Source organism: Chanodichthys erythropterus, chromosome 9 (genome assembly GCF_024489055.1).
Source record: "Chanodichthys erythropterus isolate Z2021 chromosome 9, ASM2448905v1, whole genome shotgun sequence".
In the NCBI taxonomy this organism is placed as follows: Eukaryota; Metazoa; Chordata; class Actinopteri; order Cypriniformes; family Xenocyprididae; genus Chanodichthys; species Chanodichthys erythropterus.
The window spans coordinates 13,712,462-13,734,898 of NC_090229.1; the positions used below are offsets into that span (position 1 = coordinate 13,712,462).

At 37.2% G+C, this 22,437-nt stretch overlaps 2 protein-coding genes across 2 annotated transcripts in view; both read right to left on the bottom strand.

The window, feature by feature from the left end:
- Nucleotides 1–5,403: 5,403 nt before the first annotated feature.
- Nucleotides 5,404–12,843, bottom strand: dmap1 (DNA methyltransferase 1 associated protein 1). The gene is made up of 11 exons (XM_067393609.1): nucleotides 12,713–12,843; nucleotides 12,216–12,323; nucleotides 12,018–12,109; nucleotides 11,238–11,436; nucleotides 10,940–11,098; nucleotides 10,660–10,827; nucleotides 9,548–9,733; nucleotides 9,285–9,356; nucleotides 8,687–8,759; nucleotides 6,584–6,870; nucleotides 5,404–6,178 (listed from the first exon to the last, which is right to left on the bottom strand). Exons 2-11 carry the CDS (start codon nucleotides 12,312–12,314, stop codon nucleotides 6,119–6,121), a joined length of 1,395 nt encoding a protein of 464 aa, XP_067249710.1. The 5' UTR covers nucleotides 12,315–12,323; nucleotides 12,713–12,843; the 3' UTR covers nucleotides 5,404–6,118.
- A 1,104-nt stretch (nucleotides 12,844–13,947) lies between these two features.
- The window catches only part of obscna (obscurin, cytoskeletal calmodulin and titin-interacting RhoGEF a), a 48,781-nt gene continuing 40,291 nt past the window's right edge, over nucleotides 13,948–22,437 (bottom strand). Inside the window, exons 67-83 of the mRNA XM_067395615.1 lie at nucleotides 22,288–22,348; nucleotides 22,058–22,135; nucleotides 21,683–21,855; nucleotides 21,547–21,573; nucleotides 21,264–21,416; nucleotides 21,137–21,182; nucleotides 20,963–21,040; nucleotides 19,164–20,862; nucleotides 18,905–19,048; nucleotides 17,667–17,789; nucleotides 17,370–17,537; nucleotides 17,002–17,107; nucleotides 16,409–16,648; nucleotides 16,101–16,324; nucleotides 15,297–15,393; nucleotides 15,024–15,173; nucleotides 13,948–14,806 (exon numbers count right to left, since the gene is read on the bottom strand). Of these exons, the coding sequence (XP_067251716.1) occupies nucleotides 14,629–14,806; nucleotides 15,024–15,173; nucleotides 15,297–15,393; nucleotides 16,101–16,324; nucleotides 16,409–16,648; nucleotides 17,002–17,107; nucleotides 17,370–17,537; nucleotides 17,667–17,789; nucleotides 18,905–19,048; nucleotides 19,164–20,862; nucleotides 20,963–21,040; nucleotides 21,137–21,182; nucleotides 21,264–21,416; nucleotides 21,547–21,573; nucleotides 21,683–21,855; nucleotides 22,058–22,135; nucleotides 22,288–22,348 (3,745 nt within the window). The 3' untranslated portion in view covers nucleotides 13,948–14,628. The remainder of the gene's footprint in view (nucleotides 14,807–15,023; nucleotides 15,174–15,296; nucleotides 15,394–16,100; nucleotides 16,325–16,408; nucleotides 16,649–17,001; nucleotides 17,108–17,369; nucleotides 17,538–17,666; nucleotides 17,790–18,904; nucleotides 19,049–19,163; nucleotides 20,863–20,962; nucleotides 21,041–21,136; nucleotides 21,183–21,263; nucleotides 21,417–21,546; nucleotides 21,574–21,682; nucleotides 21,856–22,057; nucleotides 22,136–22,287; nucleotides 22,349–22,437) is intronic.

Sequence of the window (22,437 nt, forward strand, 5' to 3'; positions counted from 1 at the left end):
AATGAAAACATTTTTTGATAAAAAGTCATAATTATGACAAAAAATATAGATTGTGAGATTAAAAAAAATCATAATTATGACATATGTTAATTTTGGCTTTTAATGACCTAGTATGTCTTCATTTTGACTATATTTGTCATAATTACTATGATTTACCAAAGAATGATAGGTTTAAGATGTTATTTGAGAAGCATGCTAATAGAATAAGATTTAAGAATTTGCTGTCCCAAACAATCAAACATATCTAATTCAACATGTAAGGTTTGCCGATGCTTCAAACACAATCTTATTCAAAACATACACACACTGAATGAATCCAACCAATCTGACGTGCATTCCCAATGCATCTTTTCTTTCTACAAGCACCCTGAGCTGTAATTAACCCCTCAGCTCAGGATTCGGGCTGAACGTATTGATTTTCTCACATAGGGAAGGACTGAAGATTACACTTTAGTGCCTTTAGTGAACTGATAAGTCAGCCTCGCTCACCTAAGGCTATGTCAACAACAATCTGTTTTTAAGAATAGAGGGAAAAGCAATTAATAGCATTGAACTCAAAAATGAAATTCAAATGATGTTTCAGAGATATGACAAAGTCTTGACAAGAGGCACCAAAGTCTTGCATACTTTATGGCCCAAGCTTTATTCTTGGGTTTAATCTCTCGCTGAAATTGACAGCAGAGGAAGAGGCCTGTCATCCGTGATAGCTCAACAGCATCTTGGGGTTGAATCCTTTAAATCTGCCAGTTTCCTTGGGCTTAGCCCTGCGATAACCTCTCAGTGTACACACGCAAAGTCTGTTCCAACCACCAACTAAATTTCCACACACTTTGATGGCAAACGTAACCCTGGCTCAGGCATTTTTGGGATTTAATATGATGGTTCCTAAAATTAACAGGCTAGGTTAGCAACTAGCCTGAGTCGTTTTTACCTTCACTTCTTCTCACCACACTTCAGTGCTCCTCTGCTGTGGCATCAGCTGCAGGAGCTAATGAAACGTCAGTCTGATAATTGAGGCAGCGCTGGTCAAAGGGATGGAGCAGAATAACTACTCTCTGTCTTGCTCACAGCCATCTGGTTCATTGGCTTGGCTGCTAGATGGGACAGAAACAGCTTTCTCTCAATAAACTAAACAATGTTTTACTTAACAGTCTGAGTAAAAGCATGTCAATGTCACTTCAAAAGCATTTGATTTATACTGTTCTAATGGTTAAGGTTCTTGTTTACATATTTTTGGATGCACCAATAATTATTTTCATGTTATGACCAATAAATGCATTGTAAGAAAATTATCATGATTTTAATGGTAAAAGACTGTAAAAATGTTATGGTGAAAAACAATAAATTGGTTTACAGAAAGTTTCCAAACTATATACGGTGAATATAGATGTAACTGTACATTTAATGTAATTTTACAGTAAAATACCATAAAATTTACAGTTTTTGGAAGTGAAAAATATGTCATTGTATAATTTACAGTGAAAAACCATGAACTGAAGTAAATTGACTTTTTCTAATCAGTCATGTATATTAGGGTTTTATGTTGCATCTAATGTTGTTAAATTAATGTTTATTGCTTTTTTAAAATTTCATGTGTGTTACCATGATGGTGTTTAGTGTGTGTGTGAATGACACTGTGTGCACCTTCTATATATTAGTGTTGTCCTTCTCAGCTTGTGGAAAAGCCGTTTGTGATTAACTTTGATTCATCATGTGACTTTCATCACCACTGGGTTTGGTAGTTGTCAGTGTATTACAAAGGTACAAAACAGATATTACTACTTCAATACATTGGTAAGAAAACATATCAGTTAATGAAATAGCTTTTTTTTTTTTTTTTTTTTTATACTGTAAATTTAAGTTAAATCTGTAAAACCTAAAATAAAACCAAAAATGTTGCTACCGTATTTTTTACAGTAATTTTCTGGCAACCACAGCTGCCGGGTTTTTACCGTAAATTTAACTTTTTTTTCTTTTTACAGTGATATAAAATAAACAGTTATGAACCGTAATTACAATATATACTTTTAAATTATAAGGTTTTGAACTGGAAAATAGACAGTAAACTAGGTGCTGTCACATAAAACCTAAAATTTTGCTACTGTATTTTTTACAGTAAAGTTCTGACAACCGTTTTTTTACCGTAAATTTTACAGGGATTTTTTTTACAGTGTGATAAATGTCCGATATTAAAACTATAGATAAAATTCTATTACCTAAAGTATGTTTTCAATACTATGAGTGAATGTAGGTATAAACAACATTATAATGTATAGTATAAAAATGGATATTCATTTTGAGATTTGCTAAAGTTCACATTTACCTGTTATTAAATGATTAGTGTTTTTAAGATTAACTTGAAATGAGTGTAGATGATGGCAAATATAAGATAAATATTTCCCCCTAATAAAATAGGAGAAATTAGCATGTACAATTAAATATCCAATAAATATTGTATATAAAGAAAATACCCAATTTAAATATCTAATACAGATATATTTTGCATCCCTAATATCATACAATATACAGATTATTGTTCATAAGCTTGGGGTTGGAATTTTTTTTTAATGTTTTTGAAAGGAGTCTCATGTCCAAGGCGCCATTTTCTATTATAATATATTTTAAAATATAATTTGTTCCTGTGACACAAAGCTGAATTTTCAGCATCATTACTCCAGTCTTCAGTGTTACATGATCCTTCAGAAATTATTCTAATATGCTGATTTAGTGCTCAAGAAAAAATTCTTCTTATTCTATTGTAACATTATGAATGTCTTTACTGTGGCTTTTGACCAATTTAATGCGCCCTTACTGAATAAAATAAATAAATAAATTGAAACATTTCTGCATGACATTCTAGAAAGAGCATTACATCTGTCCACAGTTGTTTTCCCCTCATACATTCCCCTCATACAAAGATGTCCATGTGAGCGAACAAGTTTTCTCCAGAGACACAGAGTGTCCTCTTTTAATCACCTTCAATTCTAACTGTCTTGGGGGCATGGATATGGAAACATTGTCCAAAGCAGACTGGGGTGATTAAAACTGGCCAAGAGCATGACTAACAGGTGACTGGGACAGTAACCTCATCTAATAGGTAAAAGGAAGCTGAAATGAGCTACACTGACCTTTCCCTGTAGACGTCCACTATTGCTTCTCAAATTTGAAGTCAGCAAGATCCACTGTAACCGAGTGAAACTCAAATACAGCATTTCATTGTCTTTCCTGGAGATGAATTCACCTATGTTAATATTCAAAAAAGAAAAAAATGTAGAGATCAGACAATGATTGTTAAATGAGTTTCACCCTATCAGAACATGTACTTTGGAGTTCAATGAAAGCTCATTATCATCATCCGACTGTGATGGAGATCTATGCATTTTGATAGAGTGATGAAAACTGTATGAAGCCTCGCTCCCTCGATGACAGACCTCAAGTCGTCTTTTTCTTGACTAACTCTTCTCCATCATATCCCTAGCACATCTGCTTCTAGGCGTGCTCTCAGACAATGACATATAGCCACAATTAGCCCTGGAAAGACTTCAATTATGATAAAAACCCTTCACCCCTCTTAGGCCATGATTAAAAAGCTCTCCTCCACTCCAGTGCCTCTGATAAAGAGCTCTCGTTTCACACCATCACTTCTTCGTCGGGATAATAAACCACTCCGCCAGGGTTCTGCACGATGCCTTTTACCTCTTACGTCTGGTGTCCCACTGAGGAGGAATGCTCAGCCATTTACATTTTCACATTTGTAGCAATGCAATGACCCTGTTTGGGCTCCCAAAGACACATTAATGTGAACGTAAGCTGCTCACCCTGCATTCAAGACAAAAATAAACAAGAAAAGCATTAAGAGGAAAGACATGAGACTGCTCACATGACCTTCAGCCTCATCTGAGAATGACACAAATGCCTATACAAAATTTTGGAATGAGATTTGCTTAGTAACACGTTTGATAAATGGATTTGCTGTAATGAGATGGAGCCATCACAAAGTCATGAAAAGAAACCTAGAGGAAGAGAGAGGGGAAAAGAAGGATCATCTTTCGGCTGTGTTCTGTCAAGGGAGAAATTACACACTTACTGATTTTTTTTTTCCCAAGGATGGCCACCATAGATCATACGTCAGGATTTACGAGCCAATTTCCAACATGAAATATAGACACCAAGAATCAATTTTACCACTGTTTTTCACTTTCTCTCCTCTCAACAGATCACAGCTGCTAGCTTTCCTCAGGTACCATGGAAGCTGCTTTATCTACAGACAGACAAGAAAGATAAAGGAATTAATTCCTTTCCAGTGGACTGGACACTACACTTACCTCTTGTTTAAAACAATATGTGGTGAGCTTGTAAAATAACTAAAACCAAAAAAAAAAAAAAAAAGTCTTGGTAACCCGCAATGCCTGATGCTTTGGCTTCTTTAGAAACTATTTTCATTGATGGAGACAAAAAAAAAAAAAAAAAACTAGGTAGTGCCTGAATTTTGCCTTAAACTTACTCCATAATAACTTCTTGCTTATAAATGATGTATAACAGAAATCTCACATTGCTAATAGTGAGTAACAGCTGTAGTAGTTTGTGATATGGCTTGAATAATAACTTAAACTATCAAATTTTATGAAGCTATACCGAAAGCGACACAGAGGAACACTTTCAAAACAAATTTTTCCCAAGCTAATGGACAATTTTAGCTAACGTTAATCATTAAGAATTAACCAATTTGTAACAAACAAATATACATTTGAATAAAATATAGATAAACAAGTTAAGTTCTAAATTAAAATAAGTTATAATACCATTAATATTAATAAATAATTGTGTCCACACAGATATCTTCTTCCAAAGAAAAGGAAACCTTTTAGTCAGAAGGTCCTCCGATGTTAGGCTACTGCCTGAGTTGAGGGGCTGACTACCGCTCTTTACGGTCTGGCATAAATATATCACGGGTTATGCAGAGCTGACATGTAAATTATAAATGTTTCCTGTCATGTTCAATACTGTAATGAATTTACTGGAGATGTCTTTATCGCGGCGAATTCATGAAGTGGCGATGACGAGCGGCAGAGCTCGCGCTGTTCACGTTATTGATGCGCGCGCTTGACAGCCAATTTAAAACGCACCGAGTGCCTCACAAATGCGGAGCAAAATACCCGAATCTCACGGAACAAATCAGGGATATGTTTAGTAAATGCTGTCACCTTCATTGTCTTAGTCAAATGATGCTGAGAAGCTTAACGTTTTTAAAATTACATTTCTTGATCTAAACCAGTCCTTAACCTAAATATCAACAGTATTACACTGAATCATGGTCACAAGACATTTATAATCTAACTCCTAGATGAAAATCAATGGTGAAATACCAAAAATCCATTACACTTTAACAAATTGAAACACTTGGGAAAAACATTTATTAAACACAAAGACATTTTACAGGTAATAAGCTCAATGCACAAGAGCATCTATTTGAGATTGGTGAGACTGTTTACGACTCTTCTGAGAAAACACAGGACTGCAGATGAAAACCAGCACATCAGAAAGGCAGACGTAAAGACAGCAGTTAGACAGCGACACCTCCAAAAAATGAAACATTTTTCCAGAGCCTGCTGTTTTAAGACGCAGCCAAAAACAAACACCCGTTCAATAAATTCCCCAAAAGGATCCAGACTCATACCATCTGTCCAGCATACGTTCATTTCAGACAGACAAGCAGACATTCTTTTTTCTCCCTCTACTTGGTTCTGTCTTGTCATGTGCCGATTAGCTCTCTCTGCCAATTTACAGTTCATCTGGGTTTGGTCTGCCTGGTTGGACAGAGGAGGTGGTATAATGGAATAGGTTGTCAAGGATGGTCTGTGTCATGGTACAGGTTTGGTCTGGAGAACGAAGAAAGGAGGGAAGCAGCTGGGATTGAGGGGTGGCGGACAGGGAGGGTAGTCACTGAGCTGAATGCATTAACAAAGAGAGTGGTCATCAAAAGAGCAGATAACGGATGACCTACAACCACAAACTCAGCCTCTGACCCCAACCAAAACAGGCAATCACTTAAGAGAGCTCCAGACACCTCTCTCCCCTCTTCCAAAAATGTCCATTCGAGTTTACAAAGTCATTCATGTCATGGTTTCTTCACCTTCTTGATAGATGAGGAACTTGAAGCAGATTCTCTGCGTTTGCGCTGTACAAAGAAGAACACAAAGAAAAATCCATATTCAAATAATTATGCTGTCAACGCTGGAATTTTATGTTGTTTTTTTAAATACTTTTAATCAATAGATCAGTAGTTGATGTACAATCAAAGCTAGCATTTATGTGAAAATACATATGAAAATAAATTAAGGTTTCATGATATTTCTAAATATCTGAATGTGCCAGTCAAATCAGGATTATTATAAGAATTCATGATAGATTCTGTTCATGACAGTTTTTCTGTGCTGATTATTTTTAATATTTAAAAGGTGATCTAAAAACTGCATGATGATGCTTGTCGAGGTCTTCTACTAAAGTAGGCATATCATGAATGACCAGTCTAACCATTTATTAATTCATGGCAAGGAGAAGGAACTTCCCTCTGAAAACTCACCGAATTTGGAGTGAGTGGAGCTCCAACCACATCAATAATCTGCTCTTTGGCTTCAGTTTTGATGTCATCAGCACCAAGCCAGGATTGACTGTCAGGGGCTCCACCGCTCTCGCTCTGTGGTGTGACGGCGCCCCCTGCTTTTAGCAGTGCATCATAGCGGTGCCGCAACATCTGCTGTTCGTACTCACAGTTACTGTAGGCCTGCTTCAACTCATACACCAGGACCAGGTCGCTGCGGAGTTCATTAAACATCTGTACTATCTCCTCTGTGGGCATAGGGTTGAGGTCTGTCATGGAAAGGGAAGGGATATGTTAGGTGACTTTCTAAACTAAACTGTATTAAAGGTTAATTTCAACAATCCCAATAGTCATTTTTGAATTCTCAAGATCAGTCGTTTACTCTAAGCTATTTTTTTATTTCATGGCAAAATAAGTCATATATTACCCAAGTTAAAGGTGCTAAAGAGGATGTTTTGTTTTATAAATTTTTGCAATATTACTTGAAACTGTCTTTACTAACTGATAAAAGGCTATTTATTAGGTGCACTGAAAGGAATATTATTAATATACATCATCTGTGCACGAGGTAGGGCCTTGAAAACATCAGCCAATCGTTTACGCGATCATCGCATAAATGATTGGCCCTCTGGCTTGTCAATCACTGCCATGATGTTCCTTGTGAGAGACGCGCGGCTGCGCGCTCCAGTAACTTTCCACACTCCACAGGCGTCACATGCGATGTTTTTGTCAGGAGACAGGAGTAACAACTGCAGATTATGAGTTACCTGCGGTGAGTCCGACATAATGAATCCACTAACACGACAAACGTGGTAAACAAACGCTCGTGTTCCAATACTCCTGCACGGGTTTTGGGAGGCGTTCCCTCGAAATGAGCTGTGAAGGAGGGGGGTTGTTCTTACGCATGCGCTCATTTCAAAAACTCACTAACAGTCTTTGGTTTCTCAGTCGACGAAAAGATCCTCTTTAGCACCTTTAAAAGTTCAAATTGAATGTCATGAGATAAAGGCATTGTACTGTGAAATAATGGACGAAAATATATCTTTCTATTGAGTCTGTATGCAATAGACTAGATTCATACACATTTTTACCAATAAATTTCCATGACTTTTTAGGCAATATTTATAAACTAATGTTCCATGAAAGTCTATGTAAACATGAACAATAAGAAAAAAAAAATTTAAGTTCAAATTTATTGTAGCATATCTTAATCAAAAAGAATGACTATTAATGCTATTTGCTTGTTTTTGTTTGTTTGTTTGTTTTTTAATAATAAGTACAAGCTGCGACTGAATGCCCGAATGCCAAGTATTTTAGTTTATTTAACCAATTATCACCAATAACCATCATCAATTGAACATATTCTATTATACAGATATTCATGAAACAAATTTCCATGACTTTTCCAAAACTTTCTGGATTTATTTATTTTTCCAAAATGTTTCCAAGCCTGGAAATTACTCTTTTACAGTTCCATGACTTTTTCATGTTTTTCATCCCTGCACGAACCCTGAATATCATACCGTATGTGTAGTGTAGTCCAAATCACAAATGACTCTTTCAAACCAGTTCTTTTTAGTGAATCAGTAACATACAGCGCAACCAGTGTAATACAATTAACAAAAAAATAATCTGTCCATATAATGCACATTATTGATTAAAAATGAATAAATCCCAAATTAATCTCAAAATCTCTTAAGTCTCAAATTTCTATACTAATTAATGGGATTTTTCATTAGTTTATCATTTAAAATAACTTTATACAAGGTTATTGTAATATTACAAGAAATACATATATATATATGTATATATATATATATATATATATATATATATATATATATATATATATATATATATATATATATATATGTATATTTCTTAATATTCAAGTAGAATTGACGTTACAACTGATATTTGCCCAAATTACTCCAAACAGAATTAAAATCAGAATTAAATCAAAAGCTTATTAATCAGAATCAGTATCATTTTTAGATGGAAACCTGTTTATTACAGTCAAAACGACTATAGAATCTTTACGGTAGGTAGGAGGGCAGAAGAAACGCTACTTAAAATGCTACTCACCCACTCCTTGCTCTGTCAGGATCTGTTCAATTGCTTTTATTTTCTTCTGTCCAACTGAGCTGGGCAGCTTCATCTAAACAAAAATCCATTAGTTAATGAAATCTACAACTACAAAAACTTTCAGTAAACTTTAGTTGTGCTTGTGTACTCGTGTCTGAATCTATGAGGTCTTTGGAACTCTAGATGGAACATTAGCACCTTTAATCTCAGATGGCTACATGGTAGAAAAAAAGGAATAAAATGGAATAAAAATGGGGTCATCTTTCATTCATAATACCCCTGAAATGCACTTCAGAGAGGGCAGATCAAAACATGTTTATGCACCCAAGTCTGACTAACAGATGACCAGCCACATCTGAGTCATATACTACCCCAGTACCATCCTTAATGCGTTTTATATAGAGCGACCTCCCTTCATTACTCTTTAAGAGGAATACATTCCTGTGGTTAGATTACTCTACCTATGACTCTGTGAATCAATCAACTCCTGGCTAATGAGAGAGAAGTCAAACGCCATGTATCATAATATTCTGCATAGATCGTATATTAAGAAACGGATCAGGGGTCAGTTTTGTCGAAGCGTGTAAGTTGATCTTACTCTCTGGCTCCGTAGTGAAACACCAGCAGATTTGAAGTCGGGGAATTTGATGCCTGCGGTTTCAGGAACAGCCTGCCATTGGACAGATGAGAGGGCATTAGAGGAGAAAGTGCTGGAAAGTTTTAAAGTTCAAAAAAATTAAGTGAAAACTTTCTAAAGAAATGCACACAAAAAAAGAAAGAAAAGAAAATGCAAAATTTGGATGAACGCTATTGGCAACGCTGAATTCAGACAGTTTGATGAGTATATAAAGAGAAAATTACAGGTTTTTCCATCTCTCGTTTCTGAGGCAACTTCTTCTTGGTGGCTTTGCGTTCAGCTCTGCGCATCTCTGTGGTCGTGTCAGCGGCTGTAATGAGCTTCTGGAGGTCCTGGGCCTTCTTCTCACGCTCCTTCTTACGTGTCTCAATCTTCCTCAACTCTTGGATCAGGTATTCCTCTTCTGCCACCTACAGGAAGGGAAAAAAGTACATGTTCTAAATTAGAAAGCTTGTACTTAAAGGCTATATTCAGACTACCAACAAAAATCTGATTTTTTGCATATCAAGATTTTATACAGATGGGATTTTGAAAGTCTGGACAGCAAAAAAAATTAACTTAATGAAATCTGATTTTTTTTTCCAAATCTGATTCAAACCACATTGAGGCGGTTTGAAATGCGATTCCTATCAGATTTCTACAGATGTGTCTCAGTCTGGATGCTCTGGCTGCTCGAATTTTTAAATTGTCTTTTACGTCACACTTGATGCGACGCAATACCGTCAAAATCGGTGGCGGAAATGCTGGAAGTATTCATACGGTATGTCCTAAGATTTCAGCCAAGACTACAGCACGGAACATCACAATACATACCAGTTCTGCACCGCAACTTTATTATTTGGAGAGTGAGATGAGGCACTCTTCCCAGTTTGCCAGTAACACTCTGTTTAGTTCCAGCCCCTCCTTCCGAACAGTGCAATGTGCTCTGATTAGTCAGCTGGACCAGTGTGTTGTGACTAGTCAAGTGTTTTGTGATTGGTCAAGTGTTTTGAGCGTGTTTTGGAAAAGTCACGCTCCTTAACATAACCATAAGTTTCAAGACACTACTAATGCAACTCAACCAGTCCTGGCTTTTGTGTATGCCTTGGGCAGTTTTTTAAACTGAAAAATATTGACATGTATTTGCGTTTCAGGGAGTTCAGAAACAGCGCTTACTGATATAAAGAATAACTCCCTTTGGAGTAGACCTTTTTCATGCTCAAACAACAATAAAGAATGTTGAAAGTGTAAAAAAATGAATAATAGGTCCTCTTTAAAACTGACACCAATATATCACTCTTGTAATAATAGTTATGAAGATTGTGAAAAAGATCAGTCTTGGTCTGAGCAGTCTCACCTGTTCTGGAGTGCGGCTGAAAAGTCTCTCAAGCTGCTCTTTCCTGCGTCTCTCATGACCAGCATCGAAGATGTAAATCTTGGGCTCTGTTCCTGTTCCAGCCCGGACCTTTGTTAGTTTGCCACAAATGCTGTAATAACGCTCTTTAAGATCCTCCACAGAGCGCTTCTACAATAATAACATTAAAAACAGTGAAGAAACGTGATTAGAAGGAAGCAAAATGTAACATGGTCAAATTACTATTTTATTTTCAACAAAAAGCAAAAAAAAAGGAATTTACTCTGTACTGCTGGTGATCATAGCGATCATGGATAACAATAAACCGCAGGTCGAAACGTTTGCACAAGTCGAACAGGTGATCTGTTTCAGCTTTTGTCCATCCGTCGTCATGAAGATACATCTGATACTCCTGCTCTGAGTACACTGGCACCTGCACAGTCTTCAAATAGGAATAATAATTTTCAGTAACATGCAAAAATTTCAAATTCAAGACAAGAATAATACACATTGCTTCTCTCTTTCCTCTACTAATGTCATTTTTTCTCCACCACTGTTCAACATTATCTTCTCTTTCTAACCTTGTTGAAGCGAGCAAATGGGTAGTCCTTTCCCTCCTCTGCTGCACGTCTCCAATGATGGAAGATGGCTCCATCTTTTCTGGCTGGATTAGAAAACGGCATCCACTTCCAGGGCCGCACCTTCTTACAGCCCAATTTCGCTTTCACTGTCCGGTAGCCTTGCGTAGTATCACTCGGTAACAGGGGAGGGGCATCCCGACTGAAATAAGGAAAACGTTAATTATATGTTGTCATCTTTCAATGTAACAATATCAGCATCCATGGATAGCATACAGGGCTCATAAGGATTTTTACAATGGCCTAGTTGGACCAGTACCATTTCCATAACACAACAAAACAAAATACATTTCATTTTTTGTAATATTTTTATGTGCAAGTCAAGATATATATACACTACTGTTCAAAAGTTTGGGGGTTAGTAATTTTTTTCAGCAAGGATGCATTAAATTGATCAAAAGTGACATTAAATACATAAAAAAAAAAAAGAAAAAAAAAAAAGATTTCAGTCCCACTTTACATTAAGTGTGTATAACTACTATGTAATAAAATTTAAACATACCCATACCACCAAACCCATCTTTAACTTTACCCAAAACACAACTCAATAGCAGTAAAAGTATTCTGCAACAAAATTTCAACAAAACAAAAACAATGATAGATTCAAACAGCAACAGAATCTATCATTACTTTGCCTTTATTTAGAGGGCAATGCAAATAAAATATCATAATATGTTATTAAAAAAGTGAGGTGAAAAGGTTGAACCAAGACAGCCATCTTACTTTTTGTCTGAATACAGCAAGGCATACACTTCTCTGTGCATTCCTTCAGGTCTCTTGAAGGTTAATGTCTCTGTTACTTTCTTGGCTTTTTTCTACAAAGATAAACAGGATGAGAACAGTCTCAATACATTTGTCAAAGTAGCACCCATCTATTTGAATTCAATAGTTTGATGGTGTTGGTTGTCTGTGACAGGTTACCTTGTCTGAGTTGATGAAGTCCTTCTTGCTGATGGGTCCTGAATCATTGTCTCCTCCTGTCAACTCCAGAATATCCCTCACGTCAGCACCGGTCGCCATGGTGAGGGACTAATAGATTAGACAGAATGATTAGCAAATAGATGCATATATAAAACACTTATACAATGAAGTGGTTGGTCTGCTTTTGAAAGCAGACAATAAGCATCGTCTTTGTTATGAGAGCTGAATGAACCACTGGCAGCAGTACTTTATCTGATAACTATCATTACCCCTCAAACTCAGACAACACGTCAGGGTTAAATGTACAAACTTGTTTGTTGGGTCTGTGTGAGCAAGTATTTGATAAAATAATAAATGATAGCTTATTAACTGAGCGCTAATGAACTCGAACATCGGAATCAATGAGCTTACAGGCGGGAACCGTATTGAGCTCATATGGTACTCGCAGAACCGCAATTACGGACTGTAAAGGTATTAAAAGTAACGTTTAATCTTACCTGAGAAAAATAAAGGCAGTCTTTGTATCTAAAATATATCTGCTTGTCTTTATTTGCGGCACAGTGTTAGCTGAAATGCTGTATTCATCGGCGGATGCAGATCTCCTCTTCGACGGTGGGCTCCTCTGTGCCTCATGACACAGTTGTGTAAATGATCGCCTCCTATCGGACAAAAGGGTGTAGTGCATCTACAAGACTCTTGCTGAAACGCATACTAGCGTACTACACTTACTACTTTTACCATAACTTTCTATGGCAGAAATGGTAAGAGTAATATGCTAGCATGCGGTTCCGAATTCAGCATCTGTCACTGTTCATAAAATGCCTTACTTATGGGTTTGTGTGTTTAAAAATATAAATCATCGATCACTGTATAAATCCAAATTACAAAATACGTTTTACAGTGTAATAAAACATTTATTTTAAGTGCATGTAATTTTTGACAAAACTGCAGAGAGGCAACAGTAATCCTTATATTATCCTTACCACTCCAAAACCAATACAATCCTTATACATAAAGTAAAATTTGCATAAAAATGAGAAAAATATCTGAGTGATTAAAGGTACAATTTGTGATATTTTTTTCCGCTAGAGGTCGCTAGAAGCCTATTCAAAACAAAGGCGTAGTTTGATGACGCCAAGTTTTAGAGCGGAAACTTGGGACATGTGGTCTCCATCTCAACGGACGGTGCAAAAGAATAGGGATTGGAGTCTGGAAGAACTCATGTTCGTGGATGCGATTATTAACGTTACTGTAGTATGAAGCAGAGCAGGACCGAGTGTTGCGGGAGCTGAACGAGGAGCTGGAGCGATTGATCAACACATGCCTCACGAGCAGCGGTACTTTTATTATGACACAGTCGCCGGCGCCGCTTCCGCTTTTCCGGTCATGAGTTTACGGGAGCTGTCCTTGTCGACAGAACCAGCGGCAGATGGTAAACAGTAATTATGTTCCATAAATAAGTAACACAATCCACCATAAAACTTGCAAGAAGTAAATAAGGAACTGCTTGAAGCAAGCTAGTGGTTTGCTGGACGCTAGACTCTACTTCCGCATTTGTCCACGGCACTGTTGTCATGTGGTTTCTACGTCAGTAAAGGCGGTAACAAAGGTAACTGACGTCATTGACAGGCGACTGCACTGCCCCGTGTCACTGTTTAGAATGGGAATTTTCTCATGATTAACAAGTAGTTGAAAACATTAGAGATATTGTTAGTAATCAGCTGGACAAAATATATAACACTAGCCTAGTGGTTTTTGGATATTTTACTGCAAAAATTTTACATATTGTACCTTTAACAAAATATTGCTTTTAACCACATCACATATAATACAAGAAAGTTATCCCTGATAGAGTGGTGGCATATCATTTTATTAACACCAAAAAAAGAAAAAACAATATACTGCAATAACTTGTTTTACATCTTACAATTACTCATAGACATAATGATAGATAGATAGATAGATAGATAGATAGATAGATAGATAGATAGATAGATGTTTTCAGTAATCCGAGCAAAACATATCAAACACCTTTAAAATTGTTCAGAATATGTGTATTATCACTTTTTGAACAATGTACAGCTTGCATACGGAAATACATAATACGCATATATTTACACTATTGTAAAATAGTGTTTAAGTAATGCGTCACTGTTTGAATGATTAAAAAGCAATAATCGAAGAAATGTCATGCAGATTGCCGGATTACAGCTGTCGAAAAACACTTTATCTAAAGAAATATAATTGATTATCATTACTGCTAAAACTTTTCATCATAATCTTCCCCCTGTGGGGGAGCAGAACAAAAAATATATATCTGAGTATGCTTTAAAAAGCTTAAAAAAAATTATGAAAGCATTTCACAGTTTCACACATCAATTTCAGAGTCCAAATATATGTTCTGTCCCTTGAATTATGAGAAGGGCAGTTTAATTTTTGTGCGGACGTGATCTCGCTTGACCTCTCTTTCCCTGAGATAGGCATGCAGCTTGTCTGCTGAAAAACAGACCACAGAGTCGGTGTGTTTGGAGGGAGGACGGTCTCCTTGTATCCAGGGGTTTTGGAGGCACTCTGCAGCTGTTGGTCTTGCCCTGATGAAACATAGAGCCACATCAAATACTGCCTACAGTACGTCTACATACTAACTGATTCAGTGCGAAACTGATGGAAAGTCATAAATATAATAATACTCTTTTTATCTTATTAGTTGTTTGCCATTAAAGCATCATCAAAATATGACATGAAATCTCATTGTCTTTATTTGGACTCAAAATAAGCAAAAATCGGTTGTGAGTCTATGAATTTTACCAGGCTTTGTTGCTCAGGGTGTTCTTCATGAAGTTGATGGCTCCCTCTGAGAGTCCTGGGTAACAACGACTGAACTGGATCTTTCCTTTTTTGATGTTTCGATCCCTCTCCCAATTTAAATCAGCATGAAAGGGACTGTCTGCGCTCAACCTACATGGGGCAAGTAAAGAAAACTGAGGAAATCAGTTGACAATGGCTGAATAATAAGGATGCCATAATGGCCCTGTAACTATTCCTTATATGGTTACAGTTTTACTGAATTAAAGTACTTACATTATAAAAGCCAAAACACCAACAGCCCAGATATCAGTTTCGGGTCCAACTCCTTGTCCTTCTAAGATTTCAGGAGCTTTAGGAAGGACAATATAAACTAACAAACAGAACAGAAAAAAAATTTTCATATACTAAATTGGTTTGTTTTTTATGAGATGCTTGACACTTTTTTCATGTAAGATGCCAAGCACCTGAAAAAAGCATAACACACACACACACACTACCATTCAAAAGTTTGAAGGTAGTAAGATTTTTTCAGAGAAAAGAAAGAAATTTGTACTTTTATTCTGCAAGCATTAATCAAATTAATCTAAAGTAACAGTAAAGACTTTGATAATGCTACAAAGACTTCTATTTTAAATAAATGCAGTTCTTTTGAACTCTATTCATGAGATTCCTGAAAAAATGTAACAGTTTCTATAAAAATATTAAGCAGCACAACTACTTTCAACAATGAGAATAATAAGAAATGTTCCTTGAGCAGCAAATCAGCATATTAGAATGATTTCTGAAGGACATGGACACTGAAGACTGGAGTAATGATGCTAAAAATGTAGCTTTGCCATCACAGGAATAAATTACATTTTAAAATATATTAAAAAAGAAAACAGTTATTTGAAATTGTAATAATATTTGACAATATTACTTTGTACTGTATAAGTGACTGAATTAATATAGCCTTGGTGAGCATAAGAGACTTCTTTCAAAAACATTTAAAAAAATCTTCCCGACCCTGAACCTTTGAACGGTAGTGTTATAATGATTGAATCAAAGCAAAGCAACAATTTATAGATACATATTTACATTTATTATCTGTCATTTCTTTGATGTGTTCGATGTTCAGCGCATGTCCTGGAGTGAAGGGCTGAGCGGAGCCCAAATCCACAATCTTCACTACATTTCGGCCTGTCACAAGCATGTTGTCTGACTTTAGGTCCAGGTGTACAATGCGTCGGCCGTGCAGGTAATCCACAGCGCTCAGAATCTGCTCTAGTAGGTCTGTCACATGTGTTTCTGAATATAGATTCCTATATACCATCAAGAGTAAATGGTAAGGTCAATTTTGATAATATAATTTACCAGAACTCTTTAAATAGTATTATAGCTCTCACCTTTCTGCAAGGTTATAAAGAAGCTCTCGTCCTGAGCACAGCTCCTCTATAAGCACCAGGCAGGTGGGGGTGAGGATGGCCAACTGCAGCTGGACAATCCGAGGGTGACTCAGCCGGCGAAGCAGTTGATATTCTCTCAAAACCAATTGCCTCTGCTCTGGTCTGTAGGGGGTCATCTTGGCTGCCAACATCTGAGAGCTGCGGCTATCCTCACACTGCGTTACCACACTGAAACGGCCTCTGTCAAATTAAACACAAGATTGTTTATTTACTTACTAGTTGTATCTGTCTCTTTGGTGTCAATAATTATGTCTTAGTAAATGTTGTTAATGTAAATTAGCAAAATAAAAGGATTTGTACTGTAAATAATGTCAATCAATGTTCTGTAAGCAATTCAAATCTATTAAGGCTGATTCACACTGTCCCATCAAAAACCAAAAGGGTTAAAACACACAGATCCAACTAAACCTAACTACAACTTTGGAAGTGTTTGGTGGATCAGTGTGATCTAGCTCCGATTGAGTTTACCCCATTGTTATCAAGAAGCTGCAAATGTTTAAATGCATATATAAATATGCAGTCAAGTACAGTACCTGTTGATTTCAGACAGGAAGCTATAAGACTTCTCAGTGCCAAGACCTCCAGGTACAGTGACCTTTGACCCAATAGATTCCATCTGAATGAGAGGATTGTGAGACTCTGCAAAAATAAAATAAAAGTATTAAGCCACCTTGATTTTAATTTCTTAAGTAAACAGTCTAATATGATAATATTATAATGCATATTCCACTATTTATAATAGAGAGACTGTGTTTAATGACATCTTTAAATAAAATGCAAAGGTTGCAGGTTCAATCCAAAGTTTGTGAGTGACCCAGAAATAGGACATTTACCTGATTTAGGGTCTGGTAATAATTCATCACTCTAGATAAAATTAAGAATTATTTTCATAATGTTGTACCTTCATAAGACGTGGCCATAAAAGCAGGTGGTGAAGGGTCACTGAAAGGTGCCAGCCCTGTCTTGGTGTTATAGGACACTCTGAATATATATCCCGGTCCTCTCGGAAGGGCATTAGCTGTGAAACAGCTGTCTGTGACATTCTCTGACAATGTTCTCCACTCCCCACCTAATATACAAGAGAATAAATTCTTTAGGAGGTATCATGAAAATAAACATGCTGAACACAAATGCTTATTATATATAGGTTGACTCTGATTTTAATCTCTTTTGCTGAGTGTTTAAAATATATTCTTACCATTTACACTATACTGAATACAATATGTGACAGGCTCTTTGGACGGCACAGGTTTCCAGAACACAAGAGCTCCACCCACTGCTAGCTGAATGACATCTGGCCTGGATGGTTTGACTGGACTTTCTGGTAGAAAAATGGAAAACAATTTTACAGCTTTATGAAATACACTACCATTCAAATGTTTGGTGTCAGTAAAAAAAAAAAAAAAATTCTTTGAAGAAAGAATATTAGAATGATTTCTGAAGGATAATGTGACACTGAAGACTGGAGTAATGGATGCTGAAAATTCAGCTTTGCCATCACAGGAAAAACACAGCCTCGGAAAGCATAAGAAACTTCTTTTAAAGGTGCCCTAGAATTAAAAACTGAATTTACCTCAGCATAGTCAAATAACAAGAGTTCAGTACATGGAAATGACATACAGTGAGTCTCAAACTCCATTGTTTCCTCCTTCTTATATAAATCTCATTTGTTTAAAAGATCTCCGAAGAACAGGCGAATCTCAACATATTTACGCCCCCAATATTTGCATATGCCAGCCCATGATCGAGGCATTACACAAGGGCAGAACGTCTGGAGCAGCACACCTGAATCATCAGACTAGGTAAGCAATCAAGGAAAATAGCGAAAAATGGCAGATGGAGCAATAATAACTGACATGATCCATGATATCATGATATTTTTAGTGATATTTGTAAACCGTCTTTCTAAATGTTTCATTAACATGTTGCTAATGTACTGTTAAATGTGGTAAAAGTTACCATCGTTTCTTACTGTATTCACGGAGACAAGAGCCGTTGCTATTTTCATTTTTAAACACTTGCAGTCTGTATAATTCATAAACACAACTTCATTCTTTATAAATCTCTCCAACAGTGTAGCATTAGCCGTTAGCGACATATCACAGCCTCAAATTCATTCAGAATCAAATGTAAACAATATAACAGTATACAATACTCACATAATCCGATGCATGCATGCAGTATGCATGACGAACACTTTGTAAAGATCCATTTTGAGGGTTATTCACATTCAAGGGACACCTTAGACTTATATTACATCTTTAAAAAACCTTTAAAAACTTTACCTCAACCCCAAACTTTTAAATAGTAGTGTATCTACCACAATTTATAATTATATGGAAAAATTTAATGTTTTTTTAATTGTATATATATTGGTATTAATGATACACAACAAATTATTAAATCCCAATGACTAAATCACCCAAAAAATATTACCTTTGGTTTTCTTAAATATCGGCACTTTCAGCGAGAACAATTTGGACTTCTTCTGATGACTTTCAGATGAGGTGGCAGCAGAAACTGTAGCAGGGTGAGTCATTTTGTCTGGTATGACAGGTGAGGGGTTCTTCACAATTGGTCCTGTTAGAAAGAGTTTGATTTTTAATTATTATACACAATCAAATTTTGACAACTGAAGAGTGAAGTATCTGCTATCCGATATTATAAGTGTGCTCAAGCATTAAAAGTATCCTACCGCCTTTCTTCTTCTCTATGTCATCTTTGCTGCACTGTCGGGTGAAAAGTTTTGTAATGCTAGATGCTGAAGCTCGCATCTTCTTCCTTAGATTTAGAAGAGGGGTCTTAGGCTGTGAGGATGCTCCTTCTCCTTGTTTCTTTTCCAAGCCCTCTAGCTGAGGAGAAGAATGGCTAGCCCATGAGTGCTTGCGGAAGATCTTCATGAATCCAGGCTTGGAAGATTTCCCACTAGGGGGTTTGTCCTGTAGAGCTGGGGCTGAGGCATGTCTTTGAAGCACCTCTTTGCTTTCTCTGCCTGCTACCGCAGCCTGAACAGGAAGTGCCGAAGAGCTTCTTCTCAGATGAATGTCACTCTTATTGCGCATCTCATTTAGTCCAGAGCTTGAACTGTTGGTGCGGCGTCTTGGCGGGGCTTGCGGGAGGTCTTGGCGAAGAGATCTCAGGATTCTCTCCATGTCTTCATCCTCAGAATCCTGTAGAAGAGAGCATGGAGATGTTTTTCCAGAAGATCCAGCGATCAAAGTCTCATCATGGAGGTGTCTGTGAGAGAGTTCTTCATATGAGCCTACCCTGCTAGATGCCTCTGAACCGTGGTCAAGGGAGCATGCTAGCGAAAGCTGTGAGCCATCCACGCTCTCCTCATCACCCAAATGTGCTGCTTCTGTTTCCGTAATCTGCAATTGGATGTCATCCTCACATGAACTTTTTAAGACTGGCTGATGTCCTTCTTCAGGCTCATGAACCTGCGCTCTCACCTTCCTCGTAACATCTGGGCCCTTCTTCGACAAAAACGCAGAGCGACGGCAGAGTTTCCTTCTCACTTGGACTTCTTCAGTTTTTGCCTCCTCTTCATCAGTGGCATCTGGTTTCTGGCTAACTTCAACATCATGCTCGTCCTCTCCCTGCACCGGTGAAGCTGGAGAGCGTTGCATGTACACATCTAATGATCTGCTTCTTCTCTGCATGTGTATGCTTGGATGGGCAGCACTCACTCCACTATCAAATGAGCTGGACTTGAGGATAGACAAATGCATTGAGCCTCTTCTTTGGTTACGATTAGCTTCTAAGTCTGGGGAATCTTCTACATACTCTATTAGGGGCTCGTTCAACCTGCCGGAGAGGCTGGCACGTAGGGGTTTACGGCCACGCTCTTGCTTTTTAGCTTGGATTTTATCCCGAAGTGTCATGTGACGAGCAGATATGGGTGAGAGCTGCTCAGAGCTGCAGTAAAACGTGCTCTTGATGAGGCTACGACGTGGTATGGGAGGCCCACCAGCCAATCTTTCCTCTCCTTCAGAGAGGTGAAGAGAGGGGCTACTGTCCCCTCGCTCCACGCTTACCGGCTCTGTTAACGGTGTGTTCATTGGAATCACCAGTGGGCCACTGTGAACTCTGTCCTTACCAATAAGCACATCTTCCTCATCCCGTTTTAGAATTGTGGGTGTCTTTGACACATGAACGTATGGGTCATATTCATCTTCTTCTTCCAAATCATCTTCATCCTCTTGGCTCATCTGCTGGAAGAAGTCCCAGGCATCTGCCTCATCATAATCTGAAGAGGATCCACTACTTAGGGAGGTGCTGCTGGGCTCCTGGGGCTCCCTTGAAGCTGTAATCGAAACGTCACGCAGAGGAGCCTCTAACAACTCTGGGATTGGTCTCAAAGTCAGAACCGAGCCGAGACATGTTAAAGAACGCTGAGAGAGAAGGGAAGAAGCATGGAAAAGAGTAGAAAGACACAAAAGAATAATGTCTTCCTAGACAATGAGTGGCAGAGGAAATCATTTAAAATCATACCTGCCATTTTCTTCTTGAAATAAAAGATTTCAAATTTTTGGTATTTATGTCCTCTGGTTCTTCATCTTCATAATAACCCTAAAAATGTATATATTTATTATTCATTTATTTGTGCACACTGCTTATTTTATGTTTGCCTGATGGTATAAACATATACAGTATGAAACCACTTACCTGAAACCACTCGTGACTCAAACACTCAGATGCAGATGGCCTCATTCTATGAAGGTGAAATAAAATAACTTTATCAACTGCTGCTCAGAAAAATTTCAAATACACTCATCATGTAAACAAATATTACTCTGGGTCTGGCTGTAGAACCCTATGTAGGAAGTCCTGTGCCTCTACACTTCTGCTTGTGATCTCAGGTGTGTCCCAGTACAGCAAACCCTCAGCAACCTTCATCAGTGTGGCACGGTCGTTCTCACCGAAGAAAGGACAGTGGCATGTTAAGCTGCCCCGAAAAAAAAACAGCATTATTTTCTACCAGTATACTGTAAATACTTATAACTTTTATTGCCAGAAAAAAATGCAGCAAAACTAAAAGAAAATATCTGCTTGCTCCATGTCTTCAATGCACTCACCATAAGTAAGTAACCACACCAAGAGACCTGAAATAAATAAAATATCAATAACCAAGAAGTAAAAGACAGAACTGCATTTCTGAACACGACAAATTATTTTCACCACAATTTGCAACAAACCACAAAAATTTGTTACCAGATATCAGTGGCTATTGTCACAGGTTCTTGGTGAACAATTTCTGGAGCAACAAATTCAGGTGTCCCAAATTTGCTGTACTGATGTCTGGAGTTGTCAATTTCCTGGCAGAATCCAAAGTCACAGATTTTGATGTCTTCTCTAGCAGGGGACACCATTAGGATATTGTCTGTCTGCAGAGAAAATATTTTTTTAAAGTTAGACAGAATGTAAGAAGGATGTCAGAAGATGTCTTTACCATTAAACACCAACTGGTTCAATTTTAGAAAAGGACTGTCAGTGACTGTCCTTTTCGTATCATATCAGTGAAACTTCTTGTAGTATATTGAATATTTAATTAATGCCACTTAAAACAACTCTTATAAAGTCACTTACTTTGATATCCAGATGTAGAATGTTCATACTGTGTATATAGCCAATGCCCTCCAGAACCTGCTGAATATATAACTGGACCTAAAAAGAATTAATGATCATTATAACTTGATCATTATAACTTATATATTTATATTTAAAATATATTATATTATATTTCATCTTATAACTAATGTTATTTATATATTTCTGTGTGAAAGGGTGACTGAAATTCAGTGAATTATCAATATTACCTCCCTCTCTGTAACCGATCCCTTTAAAAACAAATGATCTAGTAACCCCTGTGTAGAACATCTGTGGGAAGGAAAAAAGAATGCTACATATTTGGCATATTTGATTCAATGAATGATTCCTAAAAATCAAAAATGATAATTATTGACTAA